Raw genomic sequence first — 24,817 nt, forward strand, 5'->3', positions numbered from 1 at the left:
TTATTCACTCATCTATAAATATAAGTTGAAAGAAACAAATTATACTTAGGCAAATACTCCTTAGTCTTGTTGTACATTGCCTTGAGTCCCATGCCAGGAGAAAGGCGAGATATATTAAAGAAAGAAAGAAAATCTACTACAAACCTTAATACTCAAAACAATTTATATCTGCACAAAATTAGTTTTCATTTTTTTTCTTTTCCAGTGGTGCTTCTCCCCGTGCCTTTAACCTGAAGCTTCAATGTTAACTTCCACACATTTCGTTTATTTCTTCATCTCTGCACCGCTTAGAATGGTTCATGTCAAAAGAGATATTGCAGAACGAGAAGGAAGTAAAAAGAGCAACTAATTATGATTGAAGGATCATCTGCCTGTATGATTCTTGTTTCTAGAGCTCTTGATCTCATTTATGTTGTGCAACTATTTTGCTAAATACAGAAGCATAAAGGTTAATACAATGCAGATGTCTTTTGATTAGTATATACTCCATTATACAACCACTTGACCTATGAGAGGAAAGGTTAATAAAGCAGGAAGACTGGATTAGAAAGCAACATTGCAGTAAATTGGGCCTACATTTTTAAAAAATAACATTTAAAGGGAACTTTTTATCAAGATATACTTGAGAAATAGAGCTTGGCTTCCTTTTTAACAGATGATTTCTATGTTGGACCGCTAAATCAATTTGTTTGGCTGTTGCTGCCCTCTGCTTGTCAGATGTGGAATTAGTGTTGTCTCTTTTTATTTGCTCGTAAACAAACCTAAATGTTTACACAGCACATAATATAATGTATATGTGTATGTTTATGTATATATAAAAGGGGTGTGGGGAATAACATTACCAAGAAGTGTATTAGTTTGTGTAAAGTGCACAAACTAAAATTGTGTTGTCGAAGGCTTTCATGGCTGGAATCACTGGGTTACTGTGAGTTTTCCGGGCTGTATGGCCATGTTCCAGAAGCATTATTTCCTGACATTTCGCCTACAACTATGGCAAGCATCCTCAGAGGTTGTGAGGTATGAAAATTGCTTTGCTGAATTAAACCAAACCTGCATCCATGGAATACAAACAATACCTTGTGAGAAATCTAGAAGTTAGCTATGGAGTTTCCCATCTCTTCCATTTCTTTTCATTTATGATACCTCAACAATACAGATTTGACTTTTTTGGTGAACATGCACATGACCTTTTATAGGTCAAATACACTGCTTTACATGTTAACTTTAGTATTTAAAGGAAATTTTTATAAATATGTTCCTCCAATCATAATTATTTTTGCCTCCATTTTATTATCAAAATGACACAGATGTCCTGAAAGGCAGTTAAAAGTAAAGGTAAAGGTTTCCCCTGACGTTAAGTCCAGTCATGTCTGACTCTGGGGGTTGGTGCTCATCTAAGGCAAACCTATCATGGAAGTTTTCTTGGCATGATTTGTTCAGTGGGGGGGGGGGGTCTGCCATTGCCTTCCACTGTGGCTCAGATATTGTGACTTGTTCAAGGCCAGCCAAGGAAAATTGAACTCTGGCCCACCGAGTCAGTGTTCAAATCCCTAATAAGAAACTCCCACTTTTAATACTCGTAATAGCATGAAATTGAAAAGTACGTAAGTTTCACATTGAACTTTGGTTTGAGAGCTATATGCAATCCTCAGCCTAGCTTCATGTAACCCTAAATAATTCCATGTGTGCCATCTTCGCAAAAAAACCCGATCCCATCTGACTTGAAGAATGTGCAGGGCTAGCTCTAGTTATAAGTTGTTTGAGAGGCCACCAATAAATATCAGCTGCATGTTACAACGGCTGTAAAGGAGGACAAATGCTCCAACAGATGAGAGGCCACCAATCATCATGGTATCCATGCCATTGGATTAAATCTCTGAGTAGATTGGTTATTGTGCACCAATCCCCACACATCAAACAAATTCATGCACAGGGATCTTCCACGCAAAGCAACCCCTACAAAAATCCCATGGCAATTGGTGAGTGATGGGAGCAGGTCTGTGAAATCTGGAAGCCCCTAGCTACTGAGCAGCACATGGATGGTGGGTCTATATCCACTACCCATTCAGTCGTTCCAACTTGCCACTAAGACTCTTTCTTTGGAAAATAATCCTACTCAGCCACAAGTATTCACCTATAATTATAATGGTAGTGTTGTCAGAATTTCAGAGGACCTGGTGCCTCTGAATATTCCTTGCCCAAGAAAAACCTGTGACATTCATAAAATCACCAACACATGCCAACAGGCGACTTAAAGAAACACACATACCAGTTGTAAAGTTGAAGTAGTAAAGAAACTGGGATAGACAGGAAAGGGGAAGTCTAGTCTTGCAAAGATCTTTCCCTTTTGGCCAATTCCGACATACATGTGGTTGTGACCCTGCCCGCTGTTGCCATGTGGCATTTGGGATTAGTCCTCAACAAATGCCACCTTTGACAGTACAAATGAAGTACCTCAAGCGTGCTGTGAAGACTACTGATAGAATGCATGAAATTGCACCGTTGAAAGGGTTCTCCATTTATTATGACGGAAAACCTTAGCGTGTGTAATAGGACCTCCCTGAACATGCAGCTCATTTCCAGTATTTTATCATAAAAAGCCCCTGTTCATGTGGAAATAGTATGTCGTTCTCTATAATGTATTCTCATTGGATTTATAGGTGTCGCATCTGGAAAAAAGTAAAAAAACCTCACTGTTCAAAAGGAAGAAAAAAATCATGCCATCGGTGTGGTACCATTCAGACGTCACACTTGAGAACCTTCAAATGCAGGTATTTTAAAAGAATGTGTTAATTGTAGCATGCAACAACCTTTCTCTTCCTATCTATAGATCTTCTTCCCATATATTTGACAGTGCAACTTGCCATTTGGGAACCCTGGCCCTAAATACCATACTTAAAAGCGAGTCCAACTCACTTTGTTGTGTTCATGGTGAGACAAGATCAGTCCAAGACACTTCACTGCCTGAGAGAGCAAGCCTTGCTTCCTAAAATTCAAGATGTCCATGGCTGAAAGAAATTAAAAACTCAAGAATTGTACTATCTTGCATTTCAGTATTATTTCCTGAAGCAGAAAACTAAATGAGGTAGCTGCCACATTCTACTTAATGGTAGCATTGCTTAGAAACTTAGTTAATTCACTCTGGAACAGTTGAATGTTGATTTCAGTCATGGAGCTGTGTCCTTTCTTCTTCAGACCCATTTTTTATGAAATGATACATCAAAACTGAGACCTGATGCTATAGATCAATATAGACTGTAGTCCTTACATTATGTCAGTATTGTTCTGCATAGTCTGGACACCTGGAAATACCTATTAGGTTTTGTGGAGCATTGCAAAGTCCCAGAAGTTGTGCTGGCCTTCAAGTTTCATTTCTTATATAAAGTGCTAATGAAAGAGGTGTTTATTTCCATGCAGTTAGTTGTTCTTTCTACTATAGGTACCCAACAGCATATTTTGTATTTATGGGATGCTATATCATTATGATTTCTTCTACTAAAGATATTAATGATATGTATTGTGTAATATGCATATCTTTTATCAATGACTGCCATTAAATCAGAGGATGGCCATTTCCATCCTAACAGTATCTAAACAGTATCAGGTTACATCTTGTCATATATATATTCATATTCCTCTCTGCACAAAGTACAAAGGCTGAAGACAGGTGGGGGCTTACATATGATTGCTCATTCAGTAAATTCATGGATGTGAAATTTGAACAGAGGAATCCAACTCATATTCTTATTACTACCTGGCATTATTACTCTCATAATGAACATTCATCGTATTGACTCTTTTATATTTTACTACCCGTTTAAAACAACTCTCTTCGCTGAATTGATTATTTTATCTTTCTTTCTTTTCAAATATATTAGCTATGTTATACTGCCCATTTTCATATGTTTCTCACTAGGTGGATAATCTGTTGGATAACATCAGTGAAAAATCGATACAACTGTTAGCTTTGAGAAGTGCCGAACTGCAGCAGTGTGAGTCTTTGGGAGACAAGATTCTCCAGTTCTCTAAGCAGTTCCAAAAGGTCTCCTTGCAGACAAAAAAGAGGCATAAATTGAAAAATATTTGTTTCCCTTGTAACTGTTGTTGTTAACCCCCTTTGAAATGATAAAGAAACATGCCAATCTATTGTAAACATCTCAAAGATTTGTAAATTGAAATTTCTTCTAAACTGAAATGTTGCTCATTCACATTTTCAATAACCTTGAGTTCAGAAAACAAGAGTTATTTTATTAGTACCACTCTAAAAACACACTGGAATAGCCAGTTCTACAACACAAATACTACCATACATTGTGAATCTAAGACTGAACTACTTTATTCTGAAATTCTAATTACAGTATAAAAAGGTATCTTAATATGTCAAATATTAAGGTATGTCAAACATCATTCGAACTGATGCATGCTTTTGTTTTTGCAACAAAAACTAAAACTAAAATAAACTAAACAAATTTAGACCTTCCTAATTTGGCATCAGCTTTCCCCCCCCCCCCCCCCTTCCTTCCATACAACAACCCAGGGAAATCTAAGTTCTGAGCTGCGTTGAGGGTCATTATTTTTTATCTTCTACTTCAATTGGAGTATCTGAGGATTCTTCTGCTTCGGAAAGCTTCTCGTCATCTGAAATAAATACAGGTATTCTACAATTAAGGAAAGAGATGGGCTCTTTGGCATGCCTTCATTAACAGAAAACTAAGCACCAGTCAGAAATAATATAGAAAAGATAGATTCTTATACCCACCCAAAAAGGAAGAAAAGCAGTGCAATATTTTATTTTATCCAGAGTAACAATATGAATGTGTGAAATGGAATAGCCAGACCAGCTTTACCTTGCAAAAGGAAATTAAAACATTTTAAACTTTCTAGATACCACTTGAAACCTTTTCCCAAAATATATCTAGACATGACTTTTCTTTCACCAGCCTCTGCTTTTCTTGTGATCTTCATTTTAGTGATCAAATTAATAGATCTGGGATTGTTTACTACATACACACTATTTCAGCACAGCACTGAAAATCTGTGTTTCTCTCATTCTCCTTTATCATACATAACAAAAGTTTATCATTACAAACTAGGTAGATTACAAAGACAACAGGAGAGTTCAGACATAAATCCAAGTAATATTCTGAATCATCAACATTATGGTTTAGAGGAAATGAAACCAACAGTAAAAATAAGCAAGATACCTTTATAAACCAGGAAAAACTTACTTTCCAGTGTTTGCTGAAGTTCATGGATGGTGCTTAAAAGAACATGAAACTGCTTCCGTCTCAGTTCCAGCTAAAACAAATCAAAACAAAAATGAGAAATGAAGCCTTCCCCCCCAAGTTGGGAATGGAGGAAGAAACGGCACCCCTTTCCCTCCCTGGCCAATTCTCCTCTGCTTCCCAACTTGGGAGAGAGAGGAGAAACGGTGCCCTCACAAGCCATTTCTTCATCCCCTTGGGGATGGAGGAGAAGCGGCACCCCTTTTCCTCCCTGGTCATTTCCCCCGTTTCCCAACTTGGGAGACAGAGGAGAAGCTGCAGTCCTTTCCCTCCCTGGCCATTTCCCCACGGACCCCCCCCCCCTTTCTCTTCTCTGGTGGGGTGGCATGAGGAGCATAGGAGGATGCATCTTGGAACAGGCAGAGGTGTTTTACTCTCTGTCATTAGCCTAGACTTAACAAGAAAATGGCATGTCCTTAGCTTCATTCTTTCACAGAGGTGTTGAGAAGGCAGATTTGGAGGTGGCCAAAGTGGATGATTTCCAGATTAAAACAGGTTCCGTTATTCCAGTTTGCATAAAATTAACCAGAAATCCAATGACTGGAAAGTTACTGTTCCCAGAAATAGCTGAGAAACAGCCAGATCCATCCAATTTTTAACCTTTTAGGACCTTATTTCTGTCCTTTCCTTTTTAACCTTCTGTATGCCCTTTCCATCTTCCCTCCCTCCCACAGTCCTTTCTTTCCTTCTCTTACTTCCTTTTTTCTTACATTCTTTCCTTCTCTTCCTGTTTTCTTTTCCTATCCTATCCTTTTCTTCCTTCCTTTTCCTTCCTTCCCTTTTCCCTCTTCCTTTTCTTCCTATCTTTTTGTCTCTCCCTCCCTTTTCCTTTTCTTCCCTTCTTTCGATCCTCTATCCATCTTCTTCCTTCTCATCCTCCTTTTTTTCCTTTTCCTTCCATCTTCCTTTCTTCCAAAATCTCCCTGTCTTCCTTTCCTTCCCATCTTCCCATCAAGGCTGTGATGGCAACCCGACTCTCTGGTGCTACTTTCCGCTGTTAGAAGATTTGGTGAACTAACACTTTTTATTAAAGAAGGAATTCTATGCGCACAAACAACTGTAATGCATACCTTTTTGGAAAAAATTACAAATTCACTTTTTGTCGCTGCACATTACATTTGCCAGCAAATCCTTTTTTTGGTTTAGGGTCTTGAAAATTGAGGTACGCATTAGAGTCAATGCTGCACTAGATTCAAGTAAATACGTATATGAAATCTTCCTTCAAAATTTTCTGATGTTCTGTATCAACGAGTAGTTGCATATCAAAATATACATGTTAACCAAAAGGGTTAAAGTAACTTACTTTGTCTTCAACATTTTCTTTGATATGTGAAAGATGTTGCAGCTCTTTCCCCAGTGCCTCTAACTGCCTGAAAACATAATATTTTGTTAATGAACACCAGAATTTGAATTCATGTCAATTGAATTATTTTGCCCATTACTGACATGGCACGTCAGTTAAATATGGATATGATGCAATCATAAGGGCCACGATACAACATTATAATATCCTCTATAGCAGGGGTCCTCAAACTTTTAAAGCAGAGGGCCGATCCACAATCCTTCAGACTGTGGAGGGGCCGAATTATCATTTGAAAAAAAAAAAAAGGACAAATTCCTATGCACACTGCATAGTGCAAAACGACAACAATGAAAGAACAATACAATATTTAAAAATGAAAACAATTGTAACCAGCATAAACCTATCAGGATTTCAATGGGAAGTGTGGGCTTGCTTCTGGTCAATGAGATAGTCAAGTTAATTAGGATTGTTGTTGTCGTGTGCCTTCAAGTCATTTCAGACTTTGGGCGAGCCTAAGTCTAAAATTATTTATTTATTCATTTACTACATTTATTTATTACATTTATATCCCGCCCTTCTCACCCTGAAGGGGACTCAGAGCAGCTGTATGTACATACAATATATTATATTACTAGCTGTGCCCGGCCACGCGTTGCTGTGGCGTTGTCTGGTGGTGTTGGTGAGAAATTGTTGAGGTAGTGGTGGTATTGAATGTCTGTTGTATGGTTGTCTTTATGTTTAGTATGCACACTGAAATGGATTATATGGCAGTGTGGAGTTAAGATAATCCAGTTCAAAGCAGATAATATAAGATTCTAAATGGGTTATATAGCTGTGTGGAAGGGCCTTATAATCCAGTTAAAATCTGATAATCTGTGGAAGAGGCCTAAGTGAGGCCTAACTGTGCCTGTCTCCTGGGCTGAGTAGGTTGCTAGGAGACCAAGTGGGCGGAGCTTAGCCTTCAAACTGGCAGCAATTAGATAAAAACAATTATTCCTCTCCCTCTAATTAGGACTTTATTTTTCTTTTCTTTTTGTTGTATCAACCTAGAGCCGTGGATGATGGGCTGTGTTGTCAAATTTCGAGGTTGGGGGGCCTGTAGTTTTGTTGTTTTGTACGCTGCCCTGATGCCATCACTCTTTTATATATATAGATTAGCATAGCACAATATTAGCCTTATATATTACTATATTGAATGATACCACTATACTGTAATATTATATGTAATATATAACATATAATTAATATTATTATATGGTATTATTAATATTATATTGTATAACATTATATTATTATCAATATTATATGTATATACAATATATTATATTATTAAAAATGATATAAAATATTATATTATAAAACTAAGGGTGGGGCTAGGTAAATGACCTTGGAGGGCTGCATCCGGCCCCCAGGCCTTAGTTTGGGGACCCCTGCACTATACTGTAATATTATATGTAATATATAACATATAATTAATATTATTATATGGTATTAGTATTATATTGTATAACATTATAATATTATTATCAATAATATATGTAAATACAATATATTATTAAAATGATATAAAAATATTATATTATAAAACTGAGGGCAGGGGCCAGGTAAATGACCTTGGAGGGCCACATCCGGCCCCCGGGCCTTAGTTTGGGGACCCCTGCTCTATAGGAAGCACTGTCTTTGAACCGCCAACAGGTACAAAACATAGTAGTGAGAATGCTTTTACGAGCTAAGCATTCAGATTACATTATATACCAAAGGAAATAAAGGAACTGAGAACTATCTCTGCTACTTTAAAATTGTGTATCTACAATATCATCAATCATAGCACTGTCCAGGAGTGATACTTAGTGGGAAAGGGAGATCTAGCTTGCCACAGCAAAGGCTCAATGAATAAACTGGTAACATGCTGACTACAAGCTTTCAGAGAAACCTGCACTAAGGCAGAAACTGTCACAGATGACGGTGCTTAGAACATAGGTTTTTCAGAATTCTTGGATTCAACAAGCAGGGGCTATCCCAGAAGCAGAATTTCTGCCAGGAAAGCACAGTCCAGCCCTTCAGATCTGAAAGAACAGATGAGGGAATAGGACAACCAGAGGCAACTTTTACTGTGCTATCTGTCTCTGCCTGATTACAACTGACAGCGATTACACAAGCTTGCAATGAAAAACCTTTTCAATATTGTAGCTGTTTTAATGTATTTTGCGTGCTTTATTTCAAAACACAATAAAAATGTCATAGCACTCACAGTTCTTTCATAAATTTTGTATTTTTATTAATTCAGTTATTACTTGGTTTTAAGTGTGGACCCTGATGTTCCAGTGAGATTTCTTTTACTGCTTTCCAAAAGATTAAAGTGTCTTCAAAGTCCACTAGAAAATTTTAACACCTTTCTTATTGTTCAGTCTACAGAGAAATCTTACTCAGTAGCATATTACAAAAGCATCAAAACAAGCTGTGATAAAAACTACCAACATAAAGCAAATCAGAGGTCAATTTTGGATTTAAAACTAGTTTTCTTTTATAAAACCAGTGTATATATTTTTCAAAGCTTTTATGATCCTCAGTTTTGCAGGCCTATGTTGTCAACATGATTACAATCATATACCATTATTATTATTATGACACAGCAAACAAGATAGATATGCTGGATTTCATATCACAAAATCACAAGCCGAACACTTCCCAAGTGTCTAGGACTGTGTGATGTATTTTCGGATGATGATGATGATGATGATGATTATTATTATTATCTTCTTTAGATGGTGAGAGCATTCTTAGTTTACACTGATTCTTGCAAATTATTGTAATCCATTGTTTGTATATCAGTGATCCTTAGCTTAACTGTCTAATAAAAATACCACTGCATATCTAAAAAGCATATTATTGTATATCACTTGCTAAACTCATACTTACTTCAGAGTTTCATGCCTATCTGGATGGTGCTGTATTACTTTAGCCAAAGCATCATATTCTGAAAAGAATAAAGTGGTCAGAACCCAACTTAATTCCAAGGGCACACACCAAACTATTATTTCATTTAATTTTCAATGAACATTTACAGTTTGCCCAATACCCAAATTTTGAAGCAATCGGTAATCAAAAGCAGAGGAACATACTTAAAAACATATTATTAAAACAATATAATTAGGATGACCAATGCGTAGTCAATGGTTCAGCTGCCTTGCATAACAGTATCTTCTTCCTTGACTTTATAACAAAGGCCAATTGCCCACTTGCTAGTATTTTCTCATGTTGCACTTTTACCTGAATCTCCCTTTTGAACACATATTGTATGAGACATCAATTTCCAAGTTATGTCAGATTTGCATAACTATGACCATTACCACCAACTATTTCATCAGTCTACACTGAAATTTATTCCACATTATGCACAGATTAGTAGCCTGATCCAACACTGGATAATGTTATTTTCTGCCACTGCTGGTAGAAAAAACACATATTCTGTCATTACTTAACAACTAGGTTTTTCATTAAAAAAATGAAAATAATCAGAACTATTTAGAACCCTCACCACAAACACCAAATATCATTATATATTACTTATTAGACCAATTGCTAACTGTAAATAAATTCTTACCTTGGCGATTTTTTCGTATTCTCTTTGCCTGAAGAATCTGCTTTTTACATTCGGCAATCTTCTCGTGTGCTGCCTCTATGTTATTTTCTTTCAAAAGAAATACAATTAAAAGTGATTTGACAGTAATCAATAAATGTCAAAATGCTTATTTATTAACTGATGAAAATTTGTAGCACAAGTGCTTGATTTCAAAGTTTCATTTTTAGCAATTGTAAGTCTATAAATCAGAGTATACTGTATTCTAATACTATAATTACTGTCAGAGTGCTGAAGCTAATATTTCTTTTAAAATGCCTGACATGGATTAGATAGATTTATACCAACACATTAAAGCAGCATAAAATAATGGCAGGATGAGACTAATTAGAAACGGAACAGATTAGAAAGACTGCTAAAATGCAAAAGTATATTACTTGTGCCAAAATGACATTAATGTAGGTGGCAGGGAGGGCTTTTTGCAGACTTAATGTTACTGTTATAAGGAACCTTCCACTGCTTCATTTTCCTAATAAAGGACCTCATAAGACTTTAATGTCCACCCAGAAACATAAAGGACCAAAACCTTCAGATGCCAAATTATGAGTAACTTTTAAAGGTTAAAATTGGGGCTCTGAACTAAGAACCAATGAAGTTGGCAAAGCCCTGGCAAAATATGCAGACCATTCAGTTACATTTAGTAACCTCATTATAGTATTCTGAACTGAAACCTATTTTCAAACTCACTTCCATATACAACACACAGGACTAATCCAACAGGAGAATATTGGCATATGGCTAGTAGTAGCAAGCCTCAGATTCACTTTATTTTGTTTAGAGCTCCCAAACAAAATAAGAAGATATTCCTGGCATTACAGACATAGCTTCAGGGGTCCATTTAAACACCATAAAGATTGTGTACTTTAAAACATTCTGGCAAGAATACCTGGCACTTTGCATAATCAAAAAGGCAGCTAACCTGGAACTGTTTGTTCTTTTTCTAAAGTTGAACTTAACACAGGGGACTATTATTCAACAGAAAATCAGTTGTGTACCTATATCTTTGTAGATTTTTTCATAGTTCTCCATTTCTCTCAGATTCATATCATAAACAAGCAAGGTTTTCCCCATTGAAAATTCACATTGTGACAGGGTGCTCAGCATACGTTGGTACTGAGTGTAACTAAAAGAACAGAGAAGGGAATTATTGTATTAATGCATTTCAATAAGTTCACATGGATACACTGCAATGATTCCTAGAGGCTCTGCCCTGAGGTGAACCTTGGTGGCAATTAAAATAAATGAACATTATTTCTGTATTCACTTTTAAAAGCACTTGAGTCTAACTGGTGTTTTCTGTATTTGTCACGTTTTTGAAATAAGAGGTGGGTGTTTTTAATGGCAGTTAACACCAATCAATCCACTTTTTATTTTGCAAACAACCACATTAAATGGTATCAATTCATTGCAGTAAGGGAATAAATGCAAAAGGAAAAGGAAGTCTTCCTTTTTCTCAGACTCTCAGCAATGGATGGAGGAGGATGCTTCCAATGAGATATAAAGCAACTACTCTGGTCTCCAGTGCAACTATTAAAAGTTAATAATGCATTTTATGCTATTCCTTCACATAATCATTTCGGCACAAAACTGCCTAGTTATTGTTATACATGCTGTTCTAGAAAATGAGTGAGGGAGAAAAATATCTCTAACCTATCCTGACTGCTCACAATTCAATCCCAATGTATGTGCCTAATTATTTGCCTAACCATCTACTAATCCCAAGATTCATATCACTGAGCCATGGCAATTAAGGTGGAGTCAATCTGTATTAATTATACACTGTAGATGTGCTCTTAGATTCCATATCTACAGTATATACATGTAGGTTTGCAGTCTGACAGTGACTTTATTCTGATCTATTCAGAAATCTCTTTGAGATCAATAATAATAATAATAATAATAATAATAATTATTATTATTAATATTCTACCCTATCTCCCCAAGAGGACTCAGGGCGGATTCCAACAAACAAAAAACACAGAGGCAAACATTCAATGCCTCATCACAAGTGCAAACATTAATGACCCACCGAATTCTAAAGTAAACCAATATCAAACAACCAATTATTAATAAAATCTAAAAATTACACAACCAATTACATTATAAAATTACATCTAACTTTAAAAACATCAAATTATTTCAGACCATAAAAACATGAGTCTCAGTTTACTGCATTCCCGAAGGTTCACTAAGAAATAAAAAAATCAAGTTAGCTATAATGGCCATAATATCCAACAGTACCACCAATCAATGACTTACTCCAAGGGTTGCTGTGAGTCTTTTGGGCTGTATGGCCATTTTCCAGAAGCTTTCTCTACTGATGTTTCACCCATATCTGACCTCACAGTCTCTGAGGATGCCTGCCACAGATGTGGGCGAAATGTCAGAAGAGAAAGCTTCTTGAACATGGCCATACAGCCCAAAAGATTCACAGCAACCAGGTGATTCTAGCTATGAAAGCCTTCAACAATAGTCCAAGGTTAGTGAATATATGACTGCAATATTAGTTACAAAAGTTGACTAAAGTAAGCACCATAGAGGAAACAGCAATCGATGAAGTAAAACATCAAGCCCAATACCTCTCTCAGATCCTTTTCTATACATATTTAAAGCTACATTTCTAACCATAATGTAATGTAATGTAAACTTTTATTACGGTCAATGACCAGCTCATATCAAGGGCACCCAGTCCCGTACATCCATATGAAATCCGAGAGGTTATATACTTCAAAACATTTCTAACTGGATTTTCCATTATGTTGTGGTTCAGGGCAGCAGAGAAGCTTCCTTTTCAATACAGTGAGATCATGCCCCTTATACAATACCATTAAACTGTTTACTTCTATCATCAATAGGGAATTTGAAGTACATACTTGAACTGCTCTTAGAATTTCAGCCTTAAGAAAAGTGAAGCCAATAAACAGTCTTCATGTAATATGTTAATTTCAAATCTACTTGAGGTGAATGCTTTCACTTATCATTAACCAAACAATAAATAAAACACTAAAAACAATTCATTAGTCAACAGTTCTAAGACATTTACATTTTACATTGAATAAATTTTCACTGCTTGTATTTCTGAGGCATGAATATTACTTCCAGGCTGCGCATGTGGAAGTATTCATCAAAAAACACTCTAAATTGTAACTTAAAGAGATTGTTTTAATAAATTAATATGCTATTTTTTCTTGTTTCATGCATTTTTCCAAAGCAATCTGGAAAGACGACGATATATCATATGTATTGTTGAAGGCTTTCATGGCTGGAATCACTGGGTTGCTGTGAGTCTTTCGGGCTGTATGGCCATGTTCCAGAAGCTTTCTCTTCTGATGTTTCGCCAACCTCTGTTGTGAGGTATGTTGGAAACTAGGCATGTGTAAGGTCCAGGGTGGACAATGAACAAAATCTGGCTACCAGTCTTAAAAAAAATAATCTAAAATCAGAACAGTAAATAAAGAACAACACTCTGAAAACAGAGGAATTACAGACATAAATTAATCAGGGGCATCTAACACCTCCAAACAAAGGATTGTCCCAGACAGGAAGAAGCCAGGCCTTGAGGCCATAGGCCATCAAATGCTAATCAAGGTGATTAATTACAACATCCACACCTACCTCCAACAGACAAGAGTTCTTTCTCCTACCATGGACCTTACACAGATATATAAACCTCCCTTGCCTAGTTTCCAACATACCTGAAGATGCAAGCCACAGATGTGGGCAAAACGTCAGAAGAGAAAGCTTCTGGAACATGGCCATACAGCCTGAAAGACTCACAGCAACCCAGATATATTATATGTTTGTAATGCTCTTCTGAGATCTTCTTTTTCGTGTTGAGGTTTGTCTCATACCATCACCAACAGTTGGATCCAACTATATTTTAGATTTTGTTCAAGAGCGTTGGAGGTTCCTATTCACAAGCAATATTGCCATGTCCAATCCACACTCCACAGAACATTGTTTGCAACAATCATGTCATTTTTCACTTTTTTCTAGAAAAAAGAAGGATCTAAAATAACATTTTTAATGAAATCTTACAGTGTGTCTCTTTTTCCTTTATAAATTGTATCACTTTAGAAAATTAAGCATGCTTTTATGCTGTAGACCAATGGCTCTCAACCTGTGGGTCCCCAGGTGTTTTGGCTTACCACTCTAACAGACAGTTTACCAGCTGTTAGGATTTCTGGGAGTTGAAGGCCAAAACATCTGGGGACCCACAGGTTAAGAACCACTGCTGTAGACTTGTAACATGATGATGAGCCTTTTAACATGATTCTTATAAAAGGATATTCAATGATAGGTATTCGAGGTCAACTTGGGGGCTGCCTATAGTACTACAATAAAAGCGATTTTAAAGAGAAACATTTAAAACAGAAGAGTAGCAGGTATTGATTTATGCCACTGAAAATGATTCCACGCAAAGACTCTGAAAAGTGATTTTGTCTATAAGGATTTCTTGTTGTTTCTCTGAAAGCTACTGTATTCTAGGGCATGTTATATGGTCAACATATATCATATTATTCAGTACCATGAGCCTCCAGATACTTGGGGGTTTGGTTCCAGGATGGCCAGTGCATTTGCATGTATATCTCTGCCACTTTATTTATAGGATATGACTATCTACAGTCAGTGAAAACTGCAAAATACATTACCAATACCTGCCAAAAAGTTCATAGTTCTGTAAAGAATGTGGAATAATGTATATTTGGAAATGTCAAAATAATTAAGTAACTAGCGTATGATACTTGTTCACAGTCATTTTCATTTCATTACAACATTTACATTATTTCAATATTTGTTTTCCTGAAAAAGTCTTTCTTTTGTGTTCACTGACATATACTGTACCAGTAAAAAACTTCATATTCAAAATGCATTGCTAAATGTCATTGGACACAATTCCCAAGCCTCTTTAACATTAGTAGATATCACAGAGTACTGGTGTTTGATGGACTGCCCCTACTTTCCATTTACTGATAAGTTAGTAAAATACCCTTCTTCCTGGGATCCAGAATTGCACCACTTGATGAAACTCTTCACCAACAAATTAATTCGTCTGTCATCACCAGCACCATCTCCGTCAATCAAAAGTCGCTTGCGAATAACTTCATCTAAAGAAGAAACAATATTTAAAAATTAATAATGTAAGTTTATGAGTTGTGATCACAGACACAGTCAGAACCTAAGGAAACTACCTGCATTATTGTATTCAATGGAATTTATGAATGACTAATTAGATAAATTGCTCAGGTTCCTTTTTTGTTGTTGCTGCTAAAAGGCCAGGTATAAATACTTTAAATAAACAGACAACAGTCTAAGACCACAGATGGGGAACCATTCACTTTCCAAAGGTTTTGGCCTCTATATTTCCATCCAACATGGGCCAGACTGTGGAATGTGTGATCCAAAATATTTGGAGAATCAAATGCCCCTCACATCTTTCTTAGATATAACTGTTATCAAAATAAGGAACTTTTTCATACTTTTTAGATACATTGTTTAATTAAAGCAATTGGGAAATCTGGATCTTACATTAAAGTAAGATGGATTATTACTACCATTACTATTAACATTACTATCTGGAGAAAGACAAATCTGAGGTGTGTAACAGGAGAATGATACTAGGGAATATAGAAAAGACCAAATGCAAAAAAAAGAAGTATTTTTAAAGGGACATGTGAAACCTGGAAGGGAGTTGACTGGCCTCTCAAAATCAAATATTCTTTAAATCCTAACACAGAATAAAAATAGAAAATGGCGGATAGGAAACACTGAATTTGTAGGGATAAATAAAGCCATCTTGGGGTTTCATGGGACCCCCTATGAAAAGAATAGGTTTAAAGCTATTAGTGCTATCCTCCATGAATTTGGAGCAACAACGCACCTAATGTGCATTTAGACTCCATTAAGGAGAACAGGTAAACGTTAAAAATGTGAGGTATGACTTTTACTTACTAGAGGCATTTAACACACGTTTGGAGGAATGGGATCATCTGAAAGGTGATTAAATCGCAATAGCACACACACATTCACATTCAGGATCATGATGTAATTATAAAAACAAAAATGAGGGTAGGTGAAATCGAATTAAAACACACACACAATGTGAGTTATCTGAGTCCACACTGCAATATAGTCCAGTTCAAAGCAGATGTTGTGGGATTTTCTGCCTTGATATTCTAGGTTATATAGCTGTGTGGAAGGGCCCTTAGGGCTATCTGAGTTCACACTGCCAAATAAATATACCAGGGCCCTTCCACACAGCCACATGACCTAGGCTATCAAGGCAGAAAATCCCACAATATCTGCTTTGAACTGGAATATTTGAGACCACACTGCCATATATCCCAGTTCAAAGCAGATAAAGGGGTTTTTATTCAGCCGTGTGGAAGGGGCCTACAAAACCTAAGATTTTTTTTAAACAGCAAAGGAGGAAATGGAAGAGAGGCAAAGGTCTTGCTGAAAATCCCTAAACATGGGGGGAGGTAGAAAAATAGAAGAAGCAGAAACCTTCCAAAAATTGAGGTGAAAACTATTAGAGAGGAGGGCCCTTCCACGCAGCTCTATATCCCAGAATATCAAGGCAGAAAATCCCACATTATCTTCTCTGAACTGGAATACAGTAGAGTCTCACTTATCCAACATAAACGGGCCGGCAGGATGTTGGATAAGCGAATATGTTGGATAATAAGGAGGCATTAAGGAAAAGCCTATTAAACATCAAATTAGGTTATGATTTTACAAATTATGCAAAAAACATCATGTTATACAACAAATCTGACAGAAAAAGTAGTTCAATACGCAGTAATGTTATGCTGTAATTACTGTATTTACAAATTTAGCACCAAAATATCACGATATATTGAAAATATTGACTACAAAAATGCATTGGATAATCCAAAATGTTGGATAAGCGAGTGTTGGATAAGTGAGACTCTACTGTATATGGCAGTGTGGACTAGGGCCCTGCCACACAGCCATATAACCCAGAACATCAAGGCAAAATATCCCACAATATCTGCTTTGAATTGGGTTATCCAAGTCCACACTGCCATATATCCAAGTTCAAAGCAGAAAATGTGGGATTTTATTCAGCTGTGTGGAAGGGCCCTCAGATCACCCAGTTCAAAGAAGATATTGTGGGATTTTCTGCCTTGATATTCTGGGTTATATAGCTGTTTGGAAGGGCCCTGGGTTATCTGAGTCCACATTGCTATATATTCCAGTTCAAACCAGATATTGTGGGATATTCTGCCTTGACATTCTAGGATATAGGGCAGTGTGGAAGGGCCCGGAGAGAGAAGGCCTCGCTGAGGAGATCAGCAAAGGGGGTTGAGAGGCCCTAAGCGTGGAGAGTACCGAAGACGCGCTACTCTCCTTCCCAAAGCCACCCAAGGACGAGAAAGAGAGGGAAGGCCTCTGTGAGGAGGATAAAAGCAGCGGTGGCTGTAAGGCCAGTGGAGCCAGGCCTGGAGGAGAAGGGCTGGGAAGGCCTTGCTGAGGCGAAGGCCATGAGGGCAGGAAGAAAGGAAAGCTTCCCTGCTCCGAAATACTGAGGAGAGGGCCGGGGAAGGGTTAGGGTTCGCTCTCCCCCGGCCGGCCAACCCCACTGAGGCCGGGGCTGGAGGCGCTGGGTCTCTCACCGTCGGTGACGGCGCCCATGGCGATGGCGAAGGCCGCGGCGGAGGCAGGCAGGAGGGAGTGAGGGAGTGAGTGAGGCGGCTCAGGCGCCCGCTTCCCACAATGCAGCGGCGGCGGCAGTAGGAGCAGCAGCCGGGTAAGCGGCAGCGGCGGCAGCGGCCATGGAAGGGGAGGAGGAGGCGTCCTCGTCGGCGCCTGGGCCCTGAAGCAGGCCGGGCGCGGGTTCCAAGGGGAGGGCGACTCTCGCCAGGCTTGGCTCGGCAAGCAGGCCCGCCCCTTCCTCCGCTCCAGGTGAGAGAGAGAGAGAGAGCCAAACAGGGGAGAGGCCTCCCTTTCCTTCACCCACCCCGAGACAGCCCTCCCCAGGCCCCACTGCTGGTGCCCACTCTCCCCTGACGAGTCCCCTTTGGTGACCTTTTGGCCACGCTGGGGAATTAACCCAGTTTGACACCGCTTCGACTGCAGGTTGACACCGCTTCGACTTTGGTGAGGGCCCTGCCACAGAAGGCTCCAGGCCTCGTGAAACTTTTAAGTGCCATGTATATATGGGAGGTTTCATGGGGTTTGTAGTTATGGGTGAGGCACCAACGCCTGGGCAGAAAGCTAGACTCGAGTTTGTAAAACTACAGCTCCCAAGATTTCATAGTCTCGAGCCAGGATAGTTGAACTGCATCCATTCTACTTTAAGGGCCATGGCTCAGTGCTGTGGAATCCTGGGATTTTAGTCATGGGTGAGGCACCTACATTTGGGCAGCAAGCTAGACTCGAGTTGGTAAAACTACAGCTCCCATGATTTCATAGTATCTAACCAGGATATTTAAATTGAATCCATTCTCTTTTAAGGGCCATGGCTCAGTGCTGTGGAATCCTGGGATTTGTAGTTATGGGTGAGGCACCTATGCCTGGGCAGAAAGCTAGACTCGAGTTGGTAAAACTACTGCTCCCATGATTTCATAGTCTCGAGCCAGGATAGTTAAACTGCATCCATTCTACTTTAGGGGCCATGGCTCAATGCTATGAAATCCTGGGATTTGTAGTTATGGGTGAGGTACCTACACTTGGGCAGCAAGCTAGACTCGAGTTGGTAAAACTACAGCTCCCATGATTTCATAGTATCTAACCAGGATATTTAAATTGAATCCATTCTCTTTTAAGGACCATGGCTCAGTGCTGTGGAATCCTGGGATTTGTAGTTATGGGTGAGGCACCTACGCTTAGGCAGAAAGCTAGACTCGAGTTTGTAAAACTACAGCTCCCATGACTTCATAGTCTCCAGCCAGGATAGTTAAACTGCATCCATTCTACTTTTAAGGGCCATGTGCTACTTTTAAGGGCTCAGTGCTATGGAATTCTGGGATTTGTAGTTATGAGTGAGGCACCTACACTTGAACAGAAAGTGAGAGCAGGCCTGGGCAAACTTGGGCTTTCCAGGTGTTTGGATCTCAACTCCCACAATTCCTCACAAGTGGTAGGCTGTGATGAATTGTGGGAGTTAAAATCCAAAACACCTAGAGGGCCAAGTTTGCCCAGGCCTGAGCTAGAGAATTTGAAAACTACAGCTCCCATGAATCCATAGTATTGATCCAGGATAGTTTAAGTGGTGTCAAACTTCATCCATCTTACTTTAACAGCCATGGCTCAATGCTATGGAATAATTGGATTTGTATTTTTGGTTGAGGCACCTACACTTGGGCAGAAAGCTACAGAGTTTGTAAAATCATAGCTCAAGTGATGTCTTATTGGGGATTCCACCTGAACATTAGGAAGAACTTCCTGACTGTAAAAGCTGTTCAGCAGTGGACTACATGGCCCATGTGGTCTTTATGTTCAGCATGGGGCTACTTGGCCCATGTGGTTAAACTACATCAATTCTACTTTAATGGCCATGGCTCAATGCTATGGAATCCTGGGATTTGTCGTTTTGGATGAAGCACCTACACTCCCCTTGGGGAGATAGGGAGACCTATAAGGTCATCTGTCAGGTGTCCCATGTGGTCTCTATGATTCTATGTCAAACTGATTCTACTTTAACGGCCATGGCTCAATGCTATGGAATCTTAGGATTTGTAGTTTTGGGTGAGGCACTTGGGCAGAAAGCTATAGTGTTTGTAAAAGGACAGGTCTCATGATTTCATCGTATTGAGCCAGGATAATTAAAGTGACGTCTTATTGGGAATTCCACCTGAACATTAGGAAGAACATCCTAATAGTTCAGCAGGGGAACTTTCTGCCTCAGAGTGTAAATGGCCCGTGTGGTCTCTATGATGTCTCTATGATTCTATACCAAACTGCATTAATTCTACTTTAACGGCCATGGCTCAATGCTATGGAATCCTAGCATTTTGAGTTTTGAGTGAGGCATCTAAAGTTTGGCAGAAAGCTAAAGAGTTTGTAAAATGATAGCTCCCATGAATCTATAGTATTGAGCAAGGATAGTTAATGTGATGTCTTATTGGAGTCCTGGTGGCGAAGTGCGTTAAAGCACTGAGCTGGAGACCGAAAGGTCCCAGGTTCAAACCCCGGGAGCGGTGTGAGCGGCCACTGTTAGCTCCAGCTCCTGCCAACCTAGCAGTTCGAAAACATGCCAATGTGAGTAGATCAATAGGTACCTCTCCGGCAGGAAGGTAACGGTGCTCCATGCAGTCATGCCGGCCACATGACCTTGGAGGTGTCTACGGACAACGCCGGCTCTTCAGCTTAGAAATGGAGATGAGCACCAACCCCCAGAGTCAGACATGACTAGACTTAATGTCAGGGGAAACCTTTACCTTTACCTGAAGAATTTCCTGACTGTAAGCGCTGTTCAGGAGTGGAACTCTCTGCCCTGGAGTGTGGTGGAGTCTCCCTCCATGGAAACAGAGTCTGGTGGAGTCTCCTTCCTTGGAAATGTGGTGGAGTCTCCTTCCTTGGAAACAGAGTCTGTTGAGGGTGTTTGGATTGTCCTTTTGCTGCATGGCAGTGGGTTGGACTAGATGGCCCATGTGGTCTCTTCCAACTCCATTATACTATGTCAAACTGCATTCATTCTACTTTAATGGCTGTGGCTCAATGCTGTGGAATTCTGGGATTTGTAGTTTTGGGGGAGGCTTTCACACTTGGACAGGGAAAACTAAAGGCTTTGTAAAATGATAGCTTCCATGATTCCATAGTATTGAGTCATGACATTTAAAGTGGTATTAAAATGCATTAATTTTACTCTGACTGCCATGATTTACTGCCACAACTCAATATAATGGATTTAGAGTTTTTCCCAAACTGTGGTGTTCCAGGAATTTTGGATGTGCGCTTCCAGAACCTCTTATCATTTTGGCCAAGGCATCTGAGACCAAATACCTCTGGAGGACTAGAGTTTGGGATTCACTGCTTAATGGGGTTGTGAGAGTTGAAGTTCATCTACACTCTTGGGTGAGGCATCTACACTCTTCTCTTGGGTGAGAAGGCTAAAGAGCTTGTAAAGCTACCGCTCCATTATTCAATAGCATTAAGCCATGACATTGAAAGTGATGTCAAATTGCATTAATTAACAATCATGGTTAAATGCTATAGAATCATGGGAGTTGTAGTTTGGTGAGATACCAGTCTTCATGGGCAGAGAAGGCCCAGGACTTTGTTAAACTATAGCTCCCATGATTCTATGGGAGCTATAGTTTGAGGAATCCTGAGTTGTGGATTTCCGAGAGTTGTGGTGTGGTGAGGTATCAGCATTCTTTGGCAGAGATGGTCAAAGACCTTATAAAGCTACAGCTCCCATGATTCCATTGCATTAAGCCATGACTGTTAAGGTGGCGTCAAACTACATCAATTCTACAGTATATATATGCCCTAAGATATCATTATGTGTATGTAAATATTCTAAACAGAGCCAGTGTGGTGCAGTGGTATGAGAATTCAAATATGGCTCTGAAGGCTTGGATTCGGTTCACTGCTCATCCATGGAAACCCGCTGGGTGACCTTGGATGAATCACATATTCTCAGCCCCCAAAAACCCAGTGATAGGGTCACCTTGGGTTTGCCATAAGTCAGAAGTGACTTGAAGGCAAACAACAACAGATATCCCAAAATCCTAAATTCAAAATAATACTGGTTCCAAGCATTTTGGATAAAGAATTCTCAACCTGAACCACCATTATGAGGTCTTTTGTAACCTGGCCTGTTACGCTATTGTCACAGCTTTCATCAGTGTTGTTTACCTGTTTATTGCTTTCATAACCTCCTTCACTAATGCCATTTTTCACCATCCTTCACTCATATTTTCACTGTTGTTGCCATAATAATTTCAGTGCCGCTGCCACTTCTGTTTTCTCCCAGTCTTTTCTGCCATTACCATCTTTTTTGCTGCTGTTACACTGGTCTGCTTTCCTTATTTACCACCTTACCTATCAGAGTAATCTATAGCTTTCAGTGTGGCACCATTACTGTGGCACAGTACTGATGCTTTGTCATGTGTACAATGCATCTTTTATTATTTTTGTTCCAATGTTTATATTATGTGCTGGTATGTTAGCTCTTCTGTTTTCCATGTATTTGTGGAAAGGCACATCAATGAAGAACACTTCAATTATGGTTGATATTACCACAATTTCTTTCTAATTATTTCTTTTTGGGGGAATGGAGTAATTTCTTCCATTTTAATCATCTTTATTACATGAGAATAATTAAAGTTCCGTATTATGCTTGCATTTACTGCCATATTCTTTCACCTCATAGTAGTTGAAGCAGTTTATAATGCTCTTTGGTATTGTTGGTATGATGGTCTCTATTAAGTTGTTAAGTTCACAGTTTTATTTTGATTTCACATCTATATCTTGACCTGCTTTTACAAACTAGTTATTTTCTAGTAATACCACAAATCTTTTTTGCTATTAATTTTATTTAAAGTCTGTAATTTACCATTAACATGAGTGTCTCTAATTTGTTGGCATTCTTCCTACTATTCATAGCTATGTTATTGTTGTGAGCGCTGTTAATGTAAGCATATCTTGCTTTGATATATTTGTGAAGCCTCACTGATGGTGTCATGGAATGACCCTTTGATTTTCCTTGTTGTTGACATTGTCTTATGTTTCCTTTCTATTTCCTTTGTTTATGTTTCATTGGTCACAGTTGCTTCTGTTGCAGTCTTGCCACACTTTTGTGGATCATAATACTTAGATGAGCCCCTATTGACAAATTAAAACATCTGGAGAGTATTGGATCACAATTTTCTTCTGCTCTTCTCTCTGGGTGAGAAAATTAAGCCATATTAAATTGTCAGAATATTGATAACATCTCACTGACTCCAGTACTGAGCTAACAGCTGTATCCTAAAATAGAGAAGTTTGTATGATTTCCAAATGTAACTAATATTAATATTTGCATATTTCATATTTATTGTTGGTAGTCACTTAGAAATGCTGCAATTTGGAAGAAGACTGTTTTATAGAACTGTTTACTATTTTCCTATTTATATTGGTCTTCTGGACTTACTGGTTTCCTGACAATTTAAACATTTGCTGTTGACACTTGAATTCTGAGACCTGTCAGGCCAAGATGCAGAAATATTCCTTGTTTTAGTCATGTTTTTATTGGTTCCTGGGTGTAGTCAAAACTCCCACTGTTATTTGTGGTGGGTGAGTGTGTGGGTTAGAGACAGGGTTAAGGTAATGTACACAAGGAGAGAACTTGGAAGGAATATAGAATCAACTCAAGAAGACTAGGGTGCTGAAGCAGGTAGGATAACAGGCCCGAAAAATTGCATTGTGAAAGCTACAGACCTGTGGAGCTCAGGCTTCTATTGGCAGCAGGCATAGCTTGTACTGAATGGGATCTTTTTTTTTTCATTCAGTCAAATGTGTTTTAAATGTTTCATGTCACATCAAGTCGGTTTCAGCCACTCAAATTTTGAATTTCTTTTTGATATTTTAAAATGATAGCTTTACTTTTTCAAACACAGGCAGTCCTCGAGTGACAAACATCCAACTTATATCCATCTCCTAGTTACAAATAGAGGTGAGACAACAGGAAGTGAAAGGAAATCTCCTTAGGAAGGGAATTTCACTCCTGTAACAGTTATCATGGGGAAAAGGTGTCTCCACTGAAGCTTTATCACCAATCTTTGTTTCCATGACAACCCAAAATTTTCAAAATTCAATTGTCACAGGGACAGAAAGGTGACATCTTCTGAATGGGGGCACAGACAGCGAAACAAACATTACATAGGTGCTATCTCTTACCTATGCTCTCCACATTTTTGAGTTGAGTTAAACTTAAAAAATATACCTGTTCAGACTTAGTTACAAATTCAACTTAATAACAAACCTACATAACCTATCCTGTTTGTAATCCGGGGACTCCCTGTACTCAATTCCTTCATGGAGCTTTCTTATGTCTTGTTGATTTCAAAGGCTCAACATTAACAAGGAAAACATGAAGGTGCCATAGTCTGCGGTTTGTCCTGTTTGAATATAAACTTGCTTAGGAATTTGTTTTGAATCCAAAGTTAACTTCAAATAAAATCACAGGAAATGTTGTTCAGGATCAAAGGTAAAGGTAAAGGTTTTCTCCTGACATTAAGTCTAGTCATGTGTGACACTGGGGGTTGGTGCTCATTTTCATTTCAAGCCAAAGAGCTGTCTTTGTCCGTAGACACCTCCAAGGTAATGTGGCCGGCATGACTGCATGGAGCGCTGTTACCTATCCCACCCGAGTGCCACTTATTGATCTATTCACATTTGCATGTTTTCAAACTGCTAGGTTGGCAGAAGCTGGAGCTAACAGCAGGAGCTCACCTCACTCAGATTTAAACTGCCAACCTTTTGGTCAGCAAGTTCAGCAGTCAGTGGTTTAACCAGGATCAAACTGATATCTTATTCACGTTTCAGAACTTCAGGGTACTCCTAAAAGTATACCTTCTGGTCATAGAAGTTTCATTTACCATTACAAGTATTATTTAGAATCTTTTAATTTGTAGA

At 38.6% G+C, this 24,817-nt stretch overlaps 3 protein-coding genes across 3 annotated transcripts in view; 2 read left to right on the forward strand and 1 right to left on the reverse strand.

Annotated features, from left to right (window-relative positions):
• The window catches only part of c2h3orf49 (chromosome 2 C3orf49 homolog), a 35,759-nt gene extending 31,223 nt beyond the window's left edge, over positions 1 to 4,536 (forward strand). The window contains exons 4-5 of the mRNA XM_062969349.1: positions 2,661 to 2,771; positions 3,917 to 4,536. Of these exons, the coding sequence (XP_062825419.1) occupies positions 2,661 to 2,771; positions 3,917 to 4,111 (306 nt within the window). The 3' untranslated portion in view covers positions 4,112 to 4,536. The remainder of the gene's footprint in view (positions 1 to 2,660; positions 2,772 to 3,916) is intronic.
• Positions 4,228 to 18,003, reverse strand: thoc7 (THO complex subunit 7). The gene is made up of 8 exons (XM_008115001.3): positions 17,869 to 18,003; positions 15,219 to 15,336; positions 11,224 to 11,351; positions 10,193 to 10,279; positions 9,508 to 9,565; positions 6,589 to 6,655; positions 5,229 to 5,298; positions 4,228 to 4,638 (listed from the first exon to the last, which is right to left on the reverse strand). The coding sequence occupies exons 1-8, from the start codon at positions 17,885 to 17,887 to the stop codon at positions 4,571 to 4,573; spliced, it is 615 nt and encodes a 204-aa protein (XP_008113208.1). The 5' UTR covers positions 17,888 to 18,003; the 3' UTR covers positions 4,228 to 4,570.
• Positions 18,004 to 18,022: 19 nt separating this feature from the next.
• Positions 18,023 to 24,817, forward strand: part of atxn7 (ataxin 7) — a 150,980-nt gene continuing 144,185 nt past the window's right edge. Inside the window, exon 1 of the mRNA XM_062969679.1 lies at positions 18,023 to 18,157. The gene's annotated coding sequence lies outside the window, so the exon portion shown is untranslated. The remainder of the gene's footprint in view (positions 18,158 to 24,817) is intronic.

This window comes from Anolis carolinensis, chromosome 2 (assembly GCF_035594765.1).
Source record: "Anolis carolinensis isolate JA03-04 chromosome 2, rAnoCar3.1.pri, whole genome shotgun sequence".
Classification (NCBI taxonomy): domain Eukaryota; kingdom Metazoa; phylum Chordata; class Lepidosauria; order Squamata; family Dactyloidae; genus Anolis; species Anolis carolinensis.

Bases quoted from the DNA above. Each gene is read 5' to 3' on its own strand.
- thoc7 (XM_008115001.3), bottom strand. The intron at 11,352-15,218 runs GTATTTTACTAA...CTGTTCTTTTAG, and splicing joins TCTGGATCCCAGGAAGAAGG to TTACACTCAGTACCAACGTA. The intron at 4,639-5,228 runs GTAAGTTTTTCC...TATTTATTTCAG, and splicing joins ACTTCAGCAAACACTGGAAA to ATGACGAGAAGCTTTCCGAA.